General features: G+C 39.4%; 1 protein-coding gene across 2 annotated transcripts; it reads right to left on the bottom strand.

Moving 5' to 3' along the window:
* Nucleotides 1-9,469: 9,469 nt before the first annotated feature.
* cav1 (caveolin 1) lies at nt 9,470-19,325 on the bottom strand. Of its 2 annotated transcripts, none has more exons than XM_048549301.2 (3): nt 18,978-19,325; nt 16,903-17,067; nt 9,470-11,398 (listed from the first exon to the last, which is right to left on the bottom strand). In XM_048549301.2, the coding sequence occupies exons 1-3, from the start codon at nt 19,005-19,007 to the stop codon at nt 11,057-11,059; spliced, it is 537 nt and encodes a 178-aa protein (XP_048405258.1). In that variant the 5' UTR covers nt 19,008-19,325; the 3' UTR covers nt 9,470-11,056. The 2 variants fall into 2 exon arrangements, with proteins under 2 accessions (XP_048405258.1, XP_048405259.1); XM_048549302.2 differs by lacking the exon at nt 18,978-19,325 and adding an exon at nt 17,843-18,083.
* Nucleotides 19,326-19,454: the final 129 nt, after the last annotated feature.

Below are 19,454 nucleotides of genomic sequence, written 5' to 3'. Positions count from 1 at the left end.
AAGACATATGTAAATTTTTAGTTTAAGTCAATTTAAATTTGGGATTATTCTTTTATTTCACATAATCATGAGGCTTTATGGTCTGGAAGGAGCCCATTTCTCATCATGCCTATGCCAGTTTTGTATAACAAAATGAGAAAATACCTTCGAGATAGTAAGACCTGCTAGTGCTGGAGTCAGAGATAACACAGCGTGGAGCTGGAGGAACACAGCAGGCCAGGCAGCATCAGAGGAGCAGGAAAGTTGATGTTTTGGGTCAGGACCCTTCTTCAGAAAATACCTTACTTGTTGTTGACAGTGCTACACATGTAGCTTGCAAATTTATGATATTAACATTGAAAATCAGCGAAGAATTGTTTGTTGCAGGTGAGCTGAACATTGTCATTTAAGGAAGCTGATTTTAAGTTAAGTCTTACTACAAGTTGCCATGAATAAAATGTTATAAATTTCAATTCATATTTCTTTATTGTTCTATCTTGCAATGTTGGTACCAAGCAAAGCAATCATATATTACCCATTATAGGTGACATTAAAAAGGTGGCGGTTTTGAACTGTGACAGCACGTATGGCCAATGGGAATAAATCAGATGGATTTTTCGGGCTTGCCTGGAGCACAGATGCCAGAACTTAATTGAGCAAGAGGCAAAATTAAGTTTCCCAATGGCTAGTTAAAGTTATGTTATTAACTTAGTGGTGGTTCAACTTTCCCAAACTTCATGGTCAGGATTTCATTTTACTTTCATTGGTATGTCAAAAATACTCAGTAATGAACCAGTCCGCTTGAATTATGCTCATGGGCACAATCCTGTTTGCCAAAACACTCAAACTCAACTGTATATCTGAGGTGTGTAGTGAGCAGAGTAGACTTTTTCCTTCAAGCTCAGATGAATGCAAACATCTTCAGTTACTTGGCTCCCTCATAATCAAGCCATTTCTTCACCCAAATGCTTAAAGTGTTAGGCACGAAGCTTCTCCATGTTGATTAGCTCATGAGAAGTGTCAGTCTGATGCAGTCTGGCTTGTTGTTAAAAACTTAGACAATGAGGTGTGAAGCCTGACTAGGCCAACAAGCCCATTGAAGCTAGGCAGCCACAATGATTGATGCTAGCATATCCGACGGGGACAAGTGCGTTGGGGCTCAATTTAAAAGGCCATCTTTTATGGTTGTGCCCTTAATGCATTGAAACATTGTGAAAATATATACATTCTCCTCATTTTGATGAAAAATCAATGACCTGATACCGTGCGAGTTACTAATGTTGTACGTATGAACCCTGGCAGATGCGTGAGAGGCGTGACAACTGTGATGCAAGTAGCATGACATTGAAATAAAGTGGCAGAGATTAATTGCATATCCACATTTGATAAAGATACTGCGCAGTCCCCATCCTCCCATGTATCAGTCCTTTGCAATAGCTCACAATGTTAAATCTCACTGAAAACGCATGAAGCTTTGAGTAGTCAGTGGTACATACCTTGGCAGAGTACAACAGATCATTCACCTTCCTGTAGTGCTGAGTAAGGTTATGCTATGTCACCCACAAGCACTGACCTCTGCAGCCATCTCTGTCCAGGCTGTCTTAATTAGTTAGGATGGCCTCTTGATGACATCCTTACGAAAAAATAGCTTCCCTTCTCCCCTTCACACACATCACTAGTATGCCCATTGCTATTTGTTTGACCATTGATATCTGCGGGGATGATGATGATGAGCAGGGGTTGAGAATGCTTCTTGGTTGCAGAGAATTATGTGCTATCTGGGTGCCTTTTAAAGAAGTCACCTGGAGAGACCATCCATTCTTCAGAATTTCCTGCATATAAAATTTAGCATGCCTTAATACATAATGAGCTGAGAAGAGAATAATTGCATGGGAAATCAAACCAATTCCCTATTGTGAATAAGTCTTGCTTTATTCTTGTCTCCACAATAAGTCTCAAAGGAAGAAAATTCCAACTAGTGTGCCTGAGACACCATGAGCAGCAATCCCACATATTTCACGTATGAATTCAGCTGTCGGAAGGACAAACGTGACAGAGCCCATTGTCTTATTAATGCAGTGGCCAGACTTGGGATGAGATCCAGAGTCAAGCTTAAGCTGGCTCCTAAAATCTTGTGGGTAACTTTCAAGCTATGGCAAAGGCAGTAACTGATAGTGTTACACTGTCTGGTCATCATACAACTCTACTGATTTTCCTTTCCACAGACTTCAGTGGAGGTTAATGGAAAGCTAAATTGCATGCACTTATCTGCCACTGTCAACTGTCCACTTAACTGAGTTAAAACCTATTCCCCATTTCATTCAGGTTTGGCACCAGCGGGAGCCCAGGGGAAGCCAGATGTTTCCTCTTAACAGCAATAGAAAGAAAACCAGTAAGATTCCGCATGACTGTTTTCCTATACTTTCTGGCGGTTGGTGTCTCAATGATATTGGCAAGAGTGTGGGAGTGGATTGCTCCACCTTCCATGCTTCTCAACTGGGGCTAATAAATACATGGAAAATAGAGGAGGAAGAAAGAAAATAGAAGGAATTCCCTCTATCAAAAAAAACCCAGGACGGAAACATTTTGAAATCACAAGCAATTTATTCCTTGTATATTAATCTGTCATAAATCAGTGCAGCATATCTCTAATGCATAAGAAGAAAAATGCAGTGCAGTCCGATGTGCTATTTCTAGTAACATCTCTGTTCCTTCTCAGAGTCACAGGCAACAAGAGTAGCTTTGTTAGGAACATTTCTCTTTGTCATCTGTGTTTCTATTCAAAATGAGCCTTGTCGTCAGTAAAATAGTGCACAGTCAGTATATTAGATTTCCTGCAGTCAGTTTTAATTATCAAATTAACAACTTGTATTTAGATAAGGCCTATAATGACACATCCCAAGGTGCTTCACAATAACATTATAAAATTATGTATCAGGTTATGGCTTGTGATCCCTTGTCTTGGTCACATCGAGGTGAGAGAAAGGAAATTGTATTTTTCTTTACCTTTTAAAGAACTGGTTGCAGCTGAAAGGGAATGGTTTTGACAACAGCGAAGCAGGATGTAGTCATCTATTAACTTATTTGTCAAGGTATACACATGATTAAGGAAATATTTAGATTTCATAAATTTTTCATATATCAGAATAGATTCAACTGTAAGACGGATTTGAAAGTAATTCTCTTGGATTAATTCTCTTGTAAGCACCCATTTTGGGTACACTTTGTGTATAAACGCATCAGGGTCTATGGGGAATTTAAACTGGCTTCCTTCCAGTTCAGAAAGAGTCCTATTTAGGTTGTTCTATGCTTCACTTGTCATTTTCCCCCATTTAGATACAGGTAAACGTTAAAAGTTCTTCTAAAGCCTTCAGAGAGTGATAACAGTTAGGGACAAAGTATGAGATTGACAGAGATAATCCATAACAATTTACATCAGCATTAAGCCACACAAGAAGGTAATATAAGGAGACAGCAGGTGAGCTAAACTAAATAAAAAAGATAAGATTGGTGGAGACTCTTAAAAGGAAGAGAGGGGTGGCGCAGTTTAAGGACGAAATACCAAACTTAGTTTATGGGAAGCTGAAGACAGCATTGCTTAAGAGGACATTTCTGAAGGAATACTGTTATCTCATCCACCCCCAAATATTTGCTGGGGCATCTGTAGTGCTCTGTTCCTCTCTATACAATCGGAATATTATCTAGATGTTGCTCTTGCCATCCGATTTTCAACAAACACCTCAAGACACAGGGGAAGGAAGATGAAAGGAGGAAGCACCAGAGATACTAAAGCTTGGGCAAGCTTTTCAGAAGCAGATTCTGGTTTGGGATGACCTCACAGCTCCACAATCCCTCCTTAAATCTCAATCTTTTCATTCCCCTGCAAAGCACAATTATAACACCCCTTTGGCAAAAAGGTCGAAATAAAAGACGCCATACAAAATATCCTTAAAAACTTTATCCAACATCACCTACAATGTTATGTTTCCCTTTAGTTCCTTTGCTTGGCTGAGTATTCTTTTGCTGTATTAAGCCAACGGTTGGTGGCTGATTTTCATCTGCAGTTCTGGACCTTGAGGCCATGACTTTAGACTACATTGGAGCAGGCATGGGTGGTAACAGTCTGACCCTGGATGGCTATGATGACAAGGCAGGGAAACACTGGAGTGGTGGTAATAGGACCATAATTGCTGTCAACTTGTGAAAAGAGAGCAAGTTTATGTTCTACATAACAACCAGCATTCAAGGATGGTGCCTCAGAAATCCTGGGTGCTTTGCTGAAACACAAGTTGTCGAGATGCTGCAAGCCCCTTCGAGCAGTAGTATCTGCTGCTATGGTGACATCTGTCTAAGCTAACATGGCACCAAGCTGGGACAAACAGGATTCTCATTCTAAACTATGCTGCAGCCCTACAATGTTGGATGTTTTCCACCTGTGCAGTGGAAGATTTCACTTAGCTTACTTACAGAGTTAGCTCTGAAGGGAAAAACAATCACTGCAGCAGATTTAAACCCAGGTCTCGGAACTGCCGAGCTAATTATTACATCATCATTACAAATTAATTAGTAATAAATAGACATCATATTGGAATTGACAATGATTTGCATCAACATATATAATTACAGTTATGATATGTAACCTTTGAACATTTAAATTATTTCAATGAGCAATGTCTGCAAAAAACTCACCTGGGATTGTGACAATTTGATGTTTCTGTACTTGATGGTTACTTTTCAGGAGAAGAGTTTCTGGCACTTTAAATTTCATTCAGTTTATAAATAGATGCAGTTACCATTTTAAAATCAATTGAACTGCTTATTGAGAGCTCTGAGGAAGGGTCACCGGACCCGAAACATTAACTCTGATTTTTTCTTCACAGATGCTGCCAGACCCGCTGAGCTTTTCCAGCAACTTGTTTTTGTTCCTGATTTACAGCATCCACAATCTTTTGTTGTTTTATTTTGTGTTTGCAGACATCACATTAGGGAAGAGGAAACCATTCACTAGGCACTGCACAATGAATACCATCAAGAGATATGGTACAGTGGTTTGTTAGTTGGCAGTGCTTTCAGGGTGAAAAATATCAGCTGTCAGAAAACAATGTGATAATGGGAACTGCAGATACTGGAGAATCCAAAATAACAAAGTGTGAAGCTGGGATGAACACAGCAGGCCAAGCAGCGTCTCAGGTGCACAAAAGCTGACGTTTCGGGCCTAGACCCTTCATCAGAGACCTCTGCTCTAGGCCCGAAACGTCAGCTTTTGTGCTCCTGAGACGCTGCTTGGCCTGCTGTGTTCATCCAGCTTCACACTTTATTATCTTAGCTGTCAGAAAATCCCTGGTTCATCAATTCATAGGTGTCCAAAATTGTTGGGGAACTCCCTTAGTATGTCCTTTGATAAGGGCTCAGGGATAATACTAACTATGACCTTATGCTTGCTTAACATGAAATAAGTGAGCTTCCATCCTACCCACTTTTGCTTCTTAAATCTCTTCAAATGCATGATGCATAACAAATGATTGTTGCTTTCATCAGTCTCTTATCTCTTCCTCAACACCCATACCACTAACTGCTGACTCTTATACCTCTCTTCCACTTCATTTCCTCAAGTTCTCAAAGGCCCAAAAGAACCAGAACTACAACTTTCCCCTTACTTCAGGCTCTGTTAACAATACCAATCGAAACACCTGCTCAAAGACTAGCACCATGTGTAAGTTACAATCTTAGAGAGGTATAATTGGGAACTACACCAGGCACAAGTGTGCAGAAGCATTTCTTTGGAGAGGTCCTCTTTTCTTGGGTCTGCTGGAGAGAGTGGAGTTGAAAAAGCTGCTATCGATGCCCAAGTACTGGTCTATAATTCTTAGTCCTGCACATGCAGAACTCTGTCATTGCAGTGTGACTGAGGCACTGCTTCTCATAAAGCTGAGGTTTATCCTTGTTCACATCTTTGTTACCTTTATTCTGACTCTTACAAAGTACTCCTTGCTGGCCTCTGGCATTCGATGCTCTGTAAACTTGAGGTCATCCAAAACTCTGCTGTCCTTGTCCTAACTTCCACAGAATTCCATTAATCCAACATATTTGTGCTTTCTGTCCTCAACACTCAACAAATATCTCAATTTTAACTTCAGTGCTTTCAAATCTTTCCCTCTGCATATCCTTGTAACTTTTCCAGTCCTTCACCATTCAAGTTATCTGCAATTCTTTAATTCTGGCTTCTTGACCAACTTTTATTTTTATCGTTCCATCATTGGCAGCCGTGACTTCTGGGGCTGAGATACTAAGCTCTGGAATTGCCTTCGTAAGCCTCTCTTATCTTTCTGTCCTCCTTTAAAGATGCTCCATGAGAATATACTTCTTTGATGAAGAATACGGCCATCTGTCATAATACATCCTTATGTGACTTAGCGCCTTGGGGACATCTTGCTACGTTAATGCTGCGAAATAAACACAAGCTGTTTTAGTCAACCTAATTCCTGTACAATCACATGTTTAAAGATTTTGCCTTTTGTTCCCTCACCCACTTCAAACAGCCTGTGCAGCCTGCAGCTTCCTTCTTTGTTGTTGCTATTGTTATCCTTGCCACGTGTCATAGCCCCAAAGGCAAACCAAACAAAATGCTCATGTTCCAACATGGTCATGATAACAAATATTTAACAATGCAAAAGGCCTCCAAAAAAATCAATTTCCAACTGTAGGGGTCAGTGAAAGCAAGAGCAAAGTTAAACCATCAAGTCGAAGTAGGAACTTAGATATTTTCCAATCAACCTGTTACTACATACCTCTGAAGCAGGTGAGGTTCAAACCCAGGTCTCCTTTTCACAATACCACTGTGCCACAAGAACTTTCTAATCAATAGCTTACCTTATTAGAGGTGCGTATTCCTTTAAATGATGTCATATTTTTTCCAACTATTTGGGAAATGATTTCCTGATCCTAATGACCCAGCAAATCAGGCACTTTCACAATAAACTTAGCAAATTGTTCCTTAGGATTCTTATTTTAATATTAATCATAATATTAAATCTTAATATTTATATGCTGACTGCATTCCTTATAGACAGTCAACAAGGTTCTCTAAAATGTCTCGTCCAAATTAGCAAAGGTTCTAGTTTGCAAGATGAACCTATGTCATCAGTATGCCAGTCTTTGATGCCTATTTCATGCCAGAAAAACAATATGAAATTCAGACCCCCTTACTGGCAGGTTAACACAGAGCAGTGCCTCATTTTCCTCCCCATTCTGCAGGTAACCAATGTTCCACCTGACTCCCCTTTGTTAAGTACAGCCTACATGTTGCAAAGCAAGATGCCCTTGAGACTGCAGCATGACTGCACTGGTGTATATCTTAAAGGCGCAGCTGCTTATGTGTGAACTATTTGTTCCTTTTGCAATCTGTCCTGAACATGTGAAATTTGGAGAGAATGAAAACAGTGTGTGAGGAACTTAGCAGGTCTGGCAGCATCTGTGGACAGAGAAACAAAGTTATTAAGTCCAATATGACTTTCATTTAGAAGCATGTCATTTACTGGGATTGGGGGCTGCTCCACGAGTGGTTGGGTGAAAACTGCTCCCTTAATAAAATCTGGCGAAGCAATGTTGAAGCAATGTTTTCTTGCTGTGGAAGTTGTTTTTAATCTGTGAAGTCTAGCATTCCCTGAATATGAAGAAAAATTCACATTTAAATGGGCTTCCTCAGGAGATCCCTACATACTTTACAGCCAAATAACTGATGTAACGAGTGCTGAAAGCAATTTGCACAAAGCAAGCTTGGACAAACAGAAGTTTGGTAATGACCAGATGAAGCTTTCTTTTATTAAAGTTGATTGAGAAATAAATCTCAGCCAGGGCACCAAGAGAGACCTCCCTATTCTTCAAATTGTTTCATTGATCTCTGTTATGGCTGCATGAAAAAGCAGATGGGGCCTTTGCTTGGTGTCTCATGTGAAAATGGACCTCTAATAGTCCATACATTCACCAAAACTGCAGAGAAGTGCCAGCCTTAACTTCTGAGCCCAGATCTCAATTCAATTACTATTTCAGTCTCACTTAGAGTGCTATTCTGTATAGAATCATTAAATTCTGTCATCTGTAATTACACTGCAGGCAGTTCAGAAAAGGTTCACTGATTGATCCCAGAGATAAAAGGTTTGTTTTGTGTGGAGAGATGGAACAGCTTAGGCCTCTACTTGTTAGAGATTAGAAGGTGAGGAATGATTGAACAGAGATTTATAAATTGCTTAAGGGGATTGACCAGACATCAAGCATTTGTTACCCTTATGCAGCAATCTAGAACATAGGTCACAATCTTAGGCTTTTAGTGGCAGATTTAATAACAGAAGAGGAGAAATTATTCTCTCAAAAGTCGTGAATCTGTGAAATTCACCTTTCAGGTGCAATGGGACGCCAGGATATAGAATAAATTTACAGAGGAGATGTTACTAATTAAAAATTAGTCTAAGTTATGCAGATCTGCCACAAAAGTGGAGTTGGGGCCGAGATGAAATCAGCAATTATATTACTAAATTATAGGCCAGTGTTGATGGGCTGAATTACCTACTCCTATTCCTAGTTTTGGGTAGCATGAAGGCTCAACAGTTAGCACTGCTGCCTTACAGCACTAGGGACCCGGGTTTGATTCCACTCTTGGCTGTGTGGAGTTTGTGACTTCTTCCCATGTCTGTGTGGTTTCCTCCAATTTCCTCTCATAGATCAAGCATGTGCAGTTTAGGTGGTTTGGCCATGCTAAATTGCCCATTGTCTCTAGGGATGTGCAGGCTACGTGGGTTAGCCATAGGAAATGTGGGGTGACAGTGATGGGGTGGGTCTGGGTAGAATGCCATTCAGAAGGTTGGTGTGGACTTGATGGGCCAAATGGCCTGCTTCCACACTGTAGGGATTCTATGGTTAAGTATCTGTCTGGAATTAATATTACAAATTATGGTATAATATTAGAATTAATACATCGTCAATTATTCAAAATGAACATTATAGATAAGAATATTTCTGAAACCATTCATATTAATGTTGTCTCACTTATTTTTACACTTAAAAAGAGATGATAGCAAATGATATTCCACAAGGATATTTAAAGGGGATGTTACTTTATTGCAAAGGCAAAGGATCTATCATCACAGGGTATCAATCAATTTCATGTACAAATTGCAGCTCAGTTCTGTAACATGACTTAATGTGTGGTCAACAATAGAAAATTCTCCTTACAGCACTGGAGAAACAAATAAATATATTGACAGATTATTATATATAACAATCTTAGGCAGTTAATGTAAACTCCATGCAACGTAAAATACACACAGTCACTTCTATTGCTTTGGAAAACCTAGATGATATCTTATGATCAATTTATTTATTTATAGTTATGATTATGTTGCACTAAAACCAAATTTCATCATCTTGAATTTGAGGGAAGATCATTTCACTTTTCAGTATTAGTACTAGTAATAACGTCAAAAAAAAACTCAAATTCATTAGTGTAAACATTTGGTTCTTTATTTTTTTAAAATAGTTTCAGCTCTTACATGCTAACATACTTTAAGTGCTTGACCATCTACTGCATCAATAAGCTCCAGTATGACTTAGACAAATCTACCAAGAGATCAAATAATTAAAAAGTGACAGTAAAAAAGCTAAATTTTATATATTGTATGATTAATAAGTGATATAATTGCATTTGTCTAAGGTAGCTTTTGCAAAAATACCCTACAGTTATAAAATTAGTTCTTTATAATTTGAGAAAGACCTTAAACTATATTTTGATTATACACAACCCCCATGAGAATTTTCCAACTATGTCTCTGTATAATGGCAGTTGTAGCAATCTCTTAATTTTTTGCTGGGTATCTTCAACATGGCAGCTGATATATTTGGCATAAAAAGGTTGAACCTATAAGTATGTTTGCAAGTTTAAAAGTAGAAGGAAACTCTACTTATCAAAACATATTCTGCTTCAGTAGTATGGTTTTGGCTTCAGCTTTTACTACAATTATCCAAGCTGGAAAATTCTAGGTATTAACACTTTTGGGTTGTATATTTATTTTTTTTTAAAGCCTGTTAACATTTTGCAATGTACAATGTGGACAATCTGAGTTACAATCAGTATTTGCTTTGATAATCATATGGTATATTAACATTTCATTTGTCACAATTTTTCAAATGATGGAGGCATCAGGTATACTGCAAGGTTTTTTTCTGCCACTGCTCTCTTTCAAATACTTCACCAGGTTAGAGTGTCTAAAAATTTACAAAAAAAGAAAGGCAAAAAATTGAAAAGCTTACTCAAGGAGAATTCTGATAAAGAATATTACACATTTTGGATGGTGTTAAGGGAAGATTCAACACTGTTGGCATCAAAATGCAACATAACTCATGGAGCTATTTAGTTTCCAACTGAAATGACCATTCCACAAATACATAGCTGGCATCAGTTGTAGAATATTCTGGATTAACACCCTGGATATGTAAGTTATAACTAAAACATTCATGTTTTTAGAAAATTCAACAACCCCAAGTAAAACAAAATAAAGACAATTCTTTGTTGTGTTGTGGTTTTGGAAATTACACAATTATCATTTCATTACAAAATACTTATTTATTTTATCTCGTTACAAGTCTCTACTACTTAAACAGTATTAAGGATCCTATGCTCAGTGTTTAATCACTTATCCTTACCATATTGGTAAGTACAGTACTGTGAATCGAAGAATTTGTTATTGTGTTTCATAAAAACCAGAAGAGTGAAGTAGCAATAGGGATAAACTGCTGAAGAAAAGCAATGACTCATTTTGTTTACAAAAGTAGTCATAAGATATTTAACAGTAAAGGAATGTTGGTGTTGAGCTTAGATCAGTATTAAAATGCAGTGTACCATAAAAGGATAACAGAACACTTGAGGGATAAGCAATAAAATGAAAGATTATGCACCATCATTTTCCTATAACAGTGCGATTAGTAAAGGCACCAACATTTTTTTTCGCCAAGAGAAACTGAACTTCCACTTGGTGGGAAGCTTTCATGATAAACTGACAAACCACTTCTATCAAGATTTTCCTATTTACACTTCTTTCTGCATTGATACTCGGATACCGCTGAATATTTTCCCCACAGCTTCATAAAAGGGGTCACAGAAACTGTGGATGCAAATAGAGTAGACTCTGCTGATGCACTGTATTTCAATCAAATAGCTCTTAATGCAGGGCATCACTGCCCAAATATGGATGAATGTTAAAACCGCAAAGTAAATTCCCCAGATGATTGCTAAAGGTATCCCAAAGAGCCCTGACAGAAGGCGGTAGCACCAGTATTTAGACACTGTGAAGACTGTAAAGCTGGCCTTCCAAACACCATCAAAGCTGTGAGTTCCTTCGGGTTCAGCAATCACTTCTTCAAAATCTATCTACGGTAGGAGAAATACAGAACATACTGATTAAAATTTCTGCAGAAAATACATAATTTTCACTTGCAAACTATAAAAGTATTCTGGGAAGCATAAATAATGAACTGCTTGAACAAGATCTACAATCATCGTTTTCCATGAATCAGAAATATTGGAATATCTCACATTCACAAACTAATCAGATGTAAACTCCATTAAGCAGATGAAGTCTCAAACTAATGCCACTTGTCCACACATCAGTATTGCCTATGCTCTTTTCTGCCCTCAGGTTCATCGCTGCTGAATTGCATTCTAGCTGCCTCCAATCATTTATATTTGGCTCAGAGAAGATTTTTTTAGCCTTCTCATCCTTTGACATCTAAACACCACTATTTTTCAAATTTCTTTTTTTAATAAAATTAATTAGTTAGGATGTAACTTTAGCTTTTGGCTTCTCTCCACTAAGTTAAGAATGTTAAAACTTAGTATACAAAAGGGCTTTGCAATGGAGAGAAATGAAAACATTTTTTCTATCCTCATGACATCCTCACTTAGTAAATATAAATTAAAGGAACATTTGTGATGAAAATTAAAATTGGAAAATATCAGCGGTAAACAATAGAAACAGTCGAAATATGTTACACGTCAGGAAACTCCTAATTATGATAAATAAAAGTTTTGACATGTTGTAGTCAAAAACAATTTTGGATGCAGGTGGCAGAAACAATCTGATAGAATGTTAACCTAGTCATTTGGAAACACAGACATGAGGGCTTGGAATAATGCAGCATTGTGCAATGGCGTAGGTAAACCTAGAAATTGACACTGAAAGTCGCAATGTGTAGAGCATGGTATGTAAAAAATTATATACCTGCAGATTTGCTAATTTAATTCAGAGTAAAATTACATTGCAAGTGATAATTGACAAACTATAAACATGAACTAATTTAGGTTACTTTCAAAAATTCTGTGGGCCCCAAGGTAGCTATAGAAGACCAGCATTGAAATCATATGACTGGAATGCAATAGCCAACACTGCTGTGCTGTGCTATACAAAGAACACAGCCACCGATATCATGAGTGCATAGAAAATTTTAGTCATCGAATAATGTCACTGTGAAAAGATATGTTATTTATCTAACAGTCTTATGATGTTCATGAATGCATGGGAATACACGGGAAATGGTATTTAAACATAAACTCAATTTGACTATGTCCCATTTGGATTAATTAAGCCAGAAACGCCAACATTCAATGGATATAATGGCGGCCTGATAGCACCAACTTATAATCTTCTAACACATCTTGTGATACAATACTGTTCGGAGAATAGTAGAATTTGAGAGCAATTGATGAATTTGAGTAAGAAAAGATCAGCTTAAAACAATTAGATAAAGATCTGAAATTCTTTTAAAATATTATAATCCTTGCCACAACATAATTAGCAATGCCTGTTCTGAATAGTGACTATGAAGTTTTCATTTCACATGAATTGTATCAGGTAAGTGTAGTGTTTGAGAATGATGCATCTTCAAAAAAAACAATTAGAAATGAGCAAAGAGCAAAAAGTAGGAATAGCAGAGAAAAAGGATAGCAATGTCACTAGTTGTGTTCTTTGTAGAGTACAGTACAATACGGCTGGCTGTTACATACAGGTCATGCAGTTTCAACGTAGGTTTTCTACAGGAGAAAGGAGTAGGAAAAGAAGGGCATTTACTTAAACAGCACCTCACTGCACATCTGAAAAATGTCTCAGTGCTGGAAGTGAAGTGAAAACATTTGAAGCATACTGACAATTATCTATGCACATATAGCACAAGGTTAAGACTTTACTGAGGTATATGGTTTCTCTTTCTCCTCTGCATCCAAAGCTTCAGACCAATTTTCTTTTTCCCATTGCAATAAGACTTCAGCCTGGTTTTAGCTGTTGGTAACAGCCTCTGGCAGCTAAAAACAATTCCCCTCGGTATTAACATTTGTGTCAAAAGCCAGCAAAATTACCAGCCCATTCACCATCTGTCAACTGTTGAGACATTGACACAGGTAATGAGAGTTGTAAATCGGCTCTACGCAGCATGGTCTTAGCTATTTTGAAGTCAAAACTCCAGTCTTGATTCCCAAACATGGTTCAATTGGAAGAGTTCCAAACATGCTCAAATGCCTTATGATTCAGGGGGTGGGAAAGAAGGAGGAACAATATAGGTTTTATTCCCTGAACCCAGCCTGCGCTTATCAATTGGTTAGACTTTCATGTTGCCCTTTTACTGCCTACAATGGTTGTAGCCCGAGAACAAAAGTAACCAAACAGTTGGTGGTTAAATTAAAAGCAGAATCGATGCCCATGAGCTGAAGAGGAACAATTTTATTTTTGGCCATCAGTTCCTAGTGTTCTTGCCAAAATAATGTGGTAGTGCAGATGCAAATGCAAATGAAAAATGCCACTTATGTTTACTAAAATGTTAAAATCAGCCAGATCATTAAAGAAAATGCAGCAGTTGAGCTGTGGCGATTTGAATTACAAATAGATATCAGGCTCAAAACTTAGTTTTCTTCCCCAGAGAGTAAGGGTTTAGTTAGTTTTAAATGATTGCAGAAGAAAAATGCTAAAGTTGTAACACTGTATAAGATTCTGGAATAGACCTAGTATGAAAAGCATCACTTATCTGGTTAGATTACGTCAATATCCATATCTGTATACTTTTGCAACCTATCAATTTATGTGTGTGTATATATATATCTCATGTCTGACAAAAGAGCTAAAACATGCCAGTGACAAGAGTGTGATGACATCGTCCAAGTTTCTGGCCTACGCTACTGCTTTAATGTTTAATGTTCAAGAGCCGAGACTGTCTTTGTTAAGGTTTGGCTACATATACGACACAAGCAAACACAAGTGATAATGTATACATGTGGTTCCTTCTACAATTCTATAACAGATGTTTTGAAAACTTTTAACAAATAAGATTATGTCTTAAAAAACTGTTTAAAACATAAAAATGCAATCGTCATACAGTTGAATATTTATGGCTTTTGTTTAAGACCGTTGCATTTAAAATGAAAGCTACATCTTTGAATGCTTAAAACTGCCTTTCCATTGATTAATGCAATAGTTACAGGTAACAATGTGCGAAAGAATTGCTTTGCTGTGCTCTGCTATCAATTTAATTATCCTGTAGTAAGGCTTAATTTAAATATTGTGTTACTACACTGTGTTATTATACAGGTTTCACATGTGGACTTCCCACATGTTAGATACCATAGTGGTTGGAATTTGAGTGCTACACATAATTTGCCTTACAGAATATTCATTTGAAAGAATGGCAAAGAGCCTATCAAAGTACTAACATCATTGTCAGGCTTTCCATGGTTAAAGCTAAAAATGGTGTCACCATCATTATTGGGGAGCAAGGCTCCAGTTTCAAAATTGTTTTCCACAGTGGTAGAAATGTACTGCACTATGAACTTTAACAATACTGTATTTATGCTTTTTTTTTGTTAAAATGTAAAATAAATTTATAATGGGTGAAATAATAACACTGTCTCATTACATCATTGCACACATTCACAACTGTGGTCTTGGTTTGGATTTCATCAATGCAATAATGATCCTTTAATTAAAACTAATATTGGACTTCAAACATAGTCAGCAATACTAAATATTTCAATTGCATACATGATCATTTGCATAAGTTTTCTTTTGAATGTTGAGTTTAAACTTCTGGGTGTCAAATATACTTGTTATCAATAAGAGAGCATCTGATAATTTAAAATGCACAAGCTGCATGAAAAATGTTACCAAACCTGTTTTTTTTCTGTTTTCCTTTAATCACATCAACATGTCACTTTTATGCGAGGGAACAATGACAAATACAAAAGAAGTTCCAGTTATTCTTTTCTCTGGTTATTTTTATCTGTTTTATGTGATCGTTACCTCATCCATCCAACATCAGACTGAAATTGGTAAATAAGCTAATTTGGTTTGCTGGATTCTTTTGATAATATGTACATATGAATTAGTAAGAGTTTGGCAGGTAGTCAGTTTCTATAAAAGTTTTTGACTGTGTGGAATGAACTAATTGTTGAATGCAGCAGGTTGAAGGCTGGGTGCTGGGTAACTCCACACAGTGCTGGATACAGTGAGCTTGGCTTGATGCTGGGTACAGTGAGCATAATGTAGTGGGCTGGAGGATGGATGCATGGGACTTTGTGCTGGGTACAGTGACCACAGTGCACCAGACTGGTGGATGGGTGCATCTACACAGGACATAGAACACAGTACAGTACAGTTCAATTACAGGCCCTTTGGCCCACCATGTCTGTGCTGACCATGGTGCCATTCTAAATTAATCCTGTCTACCTGCATAAGGTCCATATTCCTCTATTCCCTGCCTGTTCATGCATCTGTCTAAATGCCTCTTAAACATTGCCATATTATCTGCTTCTACCACCTCATCTGACACCCTCTGCATAAAAACTTTCCTTGCACGTCTCCTTTAAATTCCCCCTGTCCATCTTAAACATATGCTCCTTAGATTTTGAAATTTCCATCCTGGGAAAAAAAACTCCAACTATTCACCCTAGCCATGTCTGTCTTAATTTTACTGGCAGAGGGATGGATGCAATGAACAATGTAAGTGGTGGGGATTAGCACAATGGGCACAGAGCAGTATACAGAGGAATGGGGTCAGTGGACTTCATGTTGGATGCAGTGAGCAGTGGTGGAGCTCAGGGCACAGAGCAGTGGGCTGGGAACAGCAGACTCAGAACAATGAAGTGGGAAATGGACAGTGAGCTGGGGGATGGGGGTAGTGGACACAATGCAGTGAGTTGGAGGATGGGTGGAGTGGACAGTTGAGTCACTTGAGTAGGTAAAGATCAGCGGGCGGGGGATAGGTTCAGTGGACCGGCTTGAAATGTTACAGAGTAATCGGGTGCAGTGGGTACACAGCAGTGGCCTGGGGAAGGTGGGTGATGTGGACTGGGGTGTGGGTTGAGTGGTTACAGAGCAGTGGGTTGGGTGATGAGTGCAGCGGGGTATGGTGTTGCTTGCAGGGTGCAGTTTTGATAAATGCCTTTTATGCACTCAGTATAATCCACACGGTCCTTTCAACACACCGGGAGGACCCTGCACTTTTCACGCTGTTTACAAGTTCCGGTCTGTCGCTGAAATCTCAGGCTATTTCACAGATGAATCATCTCTCGGCCAATTCCATGTTTTTTGTGATAGCTTTCAACAGCAATCCATCCCTGGTGTCTATCAAACACATCAGTAGCTCAACATCAATTCATATCCTCCCTGGGGGTCGAAAATTCGATGCTTCACGGGGAGACACGACTCCCAGAGAAACTGGAAAAATTATAATTGGTAGCAGGGGTTCGTCAATAGGACTGCGAGCAGTTGGAATCGTACTGGGTAATAACCTTGTCCCTGCAAACCTGTTACCTCTGACTACCTTCTATACAAACATTTAACTTTAATTCCTGTATTATTCCCAACTTTAACAAAGTTCGTCTCTCTTCCTTACCTTAACCACATCTTCGTTCAGATGTTTTGGATCTCTGTTGATTAAATCGATCTCTTTGGTGTGAACATCTGTCACGTATTTCTCGTTCAACTTCTCATCTTCCATTTTATTATTGGGTTTGTAAATGTTCCCGTGGTCTCTGATCGGCGACGGGTATAAAAGTCCCTGGGAAGGGTTACAACAATTCCTTGTTTAAGCTGACTTTGAGTTGTTCCAACATAAAACTCGGAAGGTAGTCGCTGCTTGATGCTTAAGAGGAACTTTGTGGAGCCTGATCGTATTTAAGTGGAAAAGTAAAGCGGCACCACACCCCTGTAAACCGGAGCTGGCGGCAGCAAAACCATTTCCATCTGGCAGCAGGGGGCAGCACGGGGGCTCGCCTGGATACAGTGAGTCACTACAGTACTGACCCACTGGGAAATCTCCCTCACTGCCAGGGATACAAGTGAGTCATTCCAGTTATACACCCTCTGGGAGATCACTCCAACTTAGGGATAAAAGGGAGTCATTCCAGTAATGCACCCCCTCAAATGTCTTCCAACTGAGGGATAAAGTGACACACTGCAGTACTGCACCATCTAGGAAATCTCTCCAATTTAGGGATGTAGTGAGTCTCTAGCAATGCATTCACTGGGATTTTGTTTTTATTCAGGAATGCAGTGAATCAGTCCAGCACTGCATCTCACTGGGAAATCTCTCGTTGCGGGCTATAGTGAATCACTGCAGCTCTGGAAAATCTCGCACCAGGGACACCATCATCCAGGCTACCTCTTGCCCGTTTTGTTGGGACATCATCTTGTAAGACTTCGAGTCCAGAAACCGCTCTCTAACTGAACACGGCGTCGAATTCTCCTACAGCCGGCCTTCCCACCCTCTCTCTCTCCCTCCCCATCCCCTTTGGGCAATGCACAACTGCTCGAAGAGGTACCGAATTCAATACCTGTATACGAACATCCACCAGCCTCTGATTCCCTTCCTCCGAAAGTTCTGTTCTGTTTTGTTTTGCAGAACAAATGCAGGATTAATAAATCCAGCAGTTTGAGAACTGAGTCACCGCGGAGATCAGTCCCTTTAACAGGAAAGGGATTGTTTGGGGAGCTTCCTTAAGACCCGAGTGTCAGTACGAAGTTAACGTGTCGGACAGAATAGCGGGTTCAATCCCCGCACTGACTGTGGTACCTAATCGAGAACTGGTTCCTCGCCTTGGTCTGTGTAGAGTGGCGCCCTTTAAACTGTACTCGTCTTCTGAAACAGAGAGAGAGACCGCTGCCTATGTCCTCTCATGGGCTTCAGTTCTCCTGTGAATCCCTCATTTTAATGAAGGATCCTACAGGTTAAATCCTATCGAACTGACACCATCCATAAGTTACCTCTTGTCAATTGCCACTTTTGCATGGTTACAAGAATATCGATGAACGCCAGAGGAACAGAAAATGCTGGAGGGATTTGGTAGGTTCAAGTTGGGGAGACGGCATGGCAGACGCACAATAAGGATTCTGCGATTTAGGAATGAGTACAATGAAGCTTGCCGCCCCCCGAGAGCTTTGAATGCTCAGTCCTTGGGTATAAACCACCAGGGACTGATCTAATTCTGGAGGCAGATGGCTGAAGGGATAAGATTGGAATATGGATTTACCTCCTCATACTGGCGAGACAGGCACAAACAGCCGAATAGCCTGTTCCTGACAATTCTGAGGAGCATAGACCATCGCCATATGTTGTCCTGTCTCCCCAGATCACAAGACATTTTTTATATTCCACTGATTTACAAGTCTGAATAACAATCTAACGTGTATAATTGACTTCTTTTAAGAAAAAAAGCCTCGTGTATTTTCTAGCTTCTTTTATGGCCAAGTATTTTTGTTTCAAAGTCACGATAGGTTCAGTTATTTTGCAGTGTGCGTTCACAATCAACAGGCAACCTTGCCTACGCTCTTCACAATGAAAAACCGGTACAGCAACACCCCCCCCCCCCCCAAATATTGTTACTATCTTGCATCAGATCATTATTATTGTCCCGTTCCTCAGCTGTGGTCTCATTTAGTTGTAATAAGGCGGGCGCGACTCTTCCTTACCTCAAAATCCCCGGTTTTGTCACCAGACATAGCTTCCCAAACTGGAGGATTTCAGCAAATCTGCTGCAGCTCTCTATTACTATTACCCTGCGGAAGGAAGATAGTAACGTGAAAGTAGGTAGTGATCGCTGGTCCTTGTGGCAGACCGCCAGTTCCTCTGGGCTGTAAAGGGAGCTCTGACTTGAAGAGCTGCCGCTTTTCAGTGCACAGAACGCCAAGTTCCCAGCTACAGCGGAAAATAGGGAATGCATACATGACTTCGCAGTGAATCATAGCGAGCAGCAAGGCTTGGGCAAGACCCGCTGTGGGAGGCAAGAGGCGAACATCGACAAGCCAGCGAGAGGGAGAGAATGTGTGAGAGGAGATCGAGTGTTAATGCACGGATGCAGGGCATTCTTGTGCTGGCATAGGAAGGGCGAGACAAACTCCGGCAAATTAGTGACGAAAGTTCAACTGATACTTGCATTGTAATGGGAA

The sequence above is a fragment of the Stegostoma tigrinum genome, chromosome 18 (assembly GCF_030684315.1).
Source record: "Stegostoma tigrinum isolate sSteTig4 chromosome 18, sSteTig4.hap1, whole genome shotgun sequence".
In the NCBI taxonomy this organism is placed as follows: domain Eukaryota; kingdom Metazoa; phylum Chordata; class Chondrichthyes; order Orectolobiformes; family Stegostomatidae; genus Stegostoma; species Stegostoma tigrinum.
This window is presented reverse-complemented; position numbering and strand designations above follow the sequence as displayed.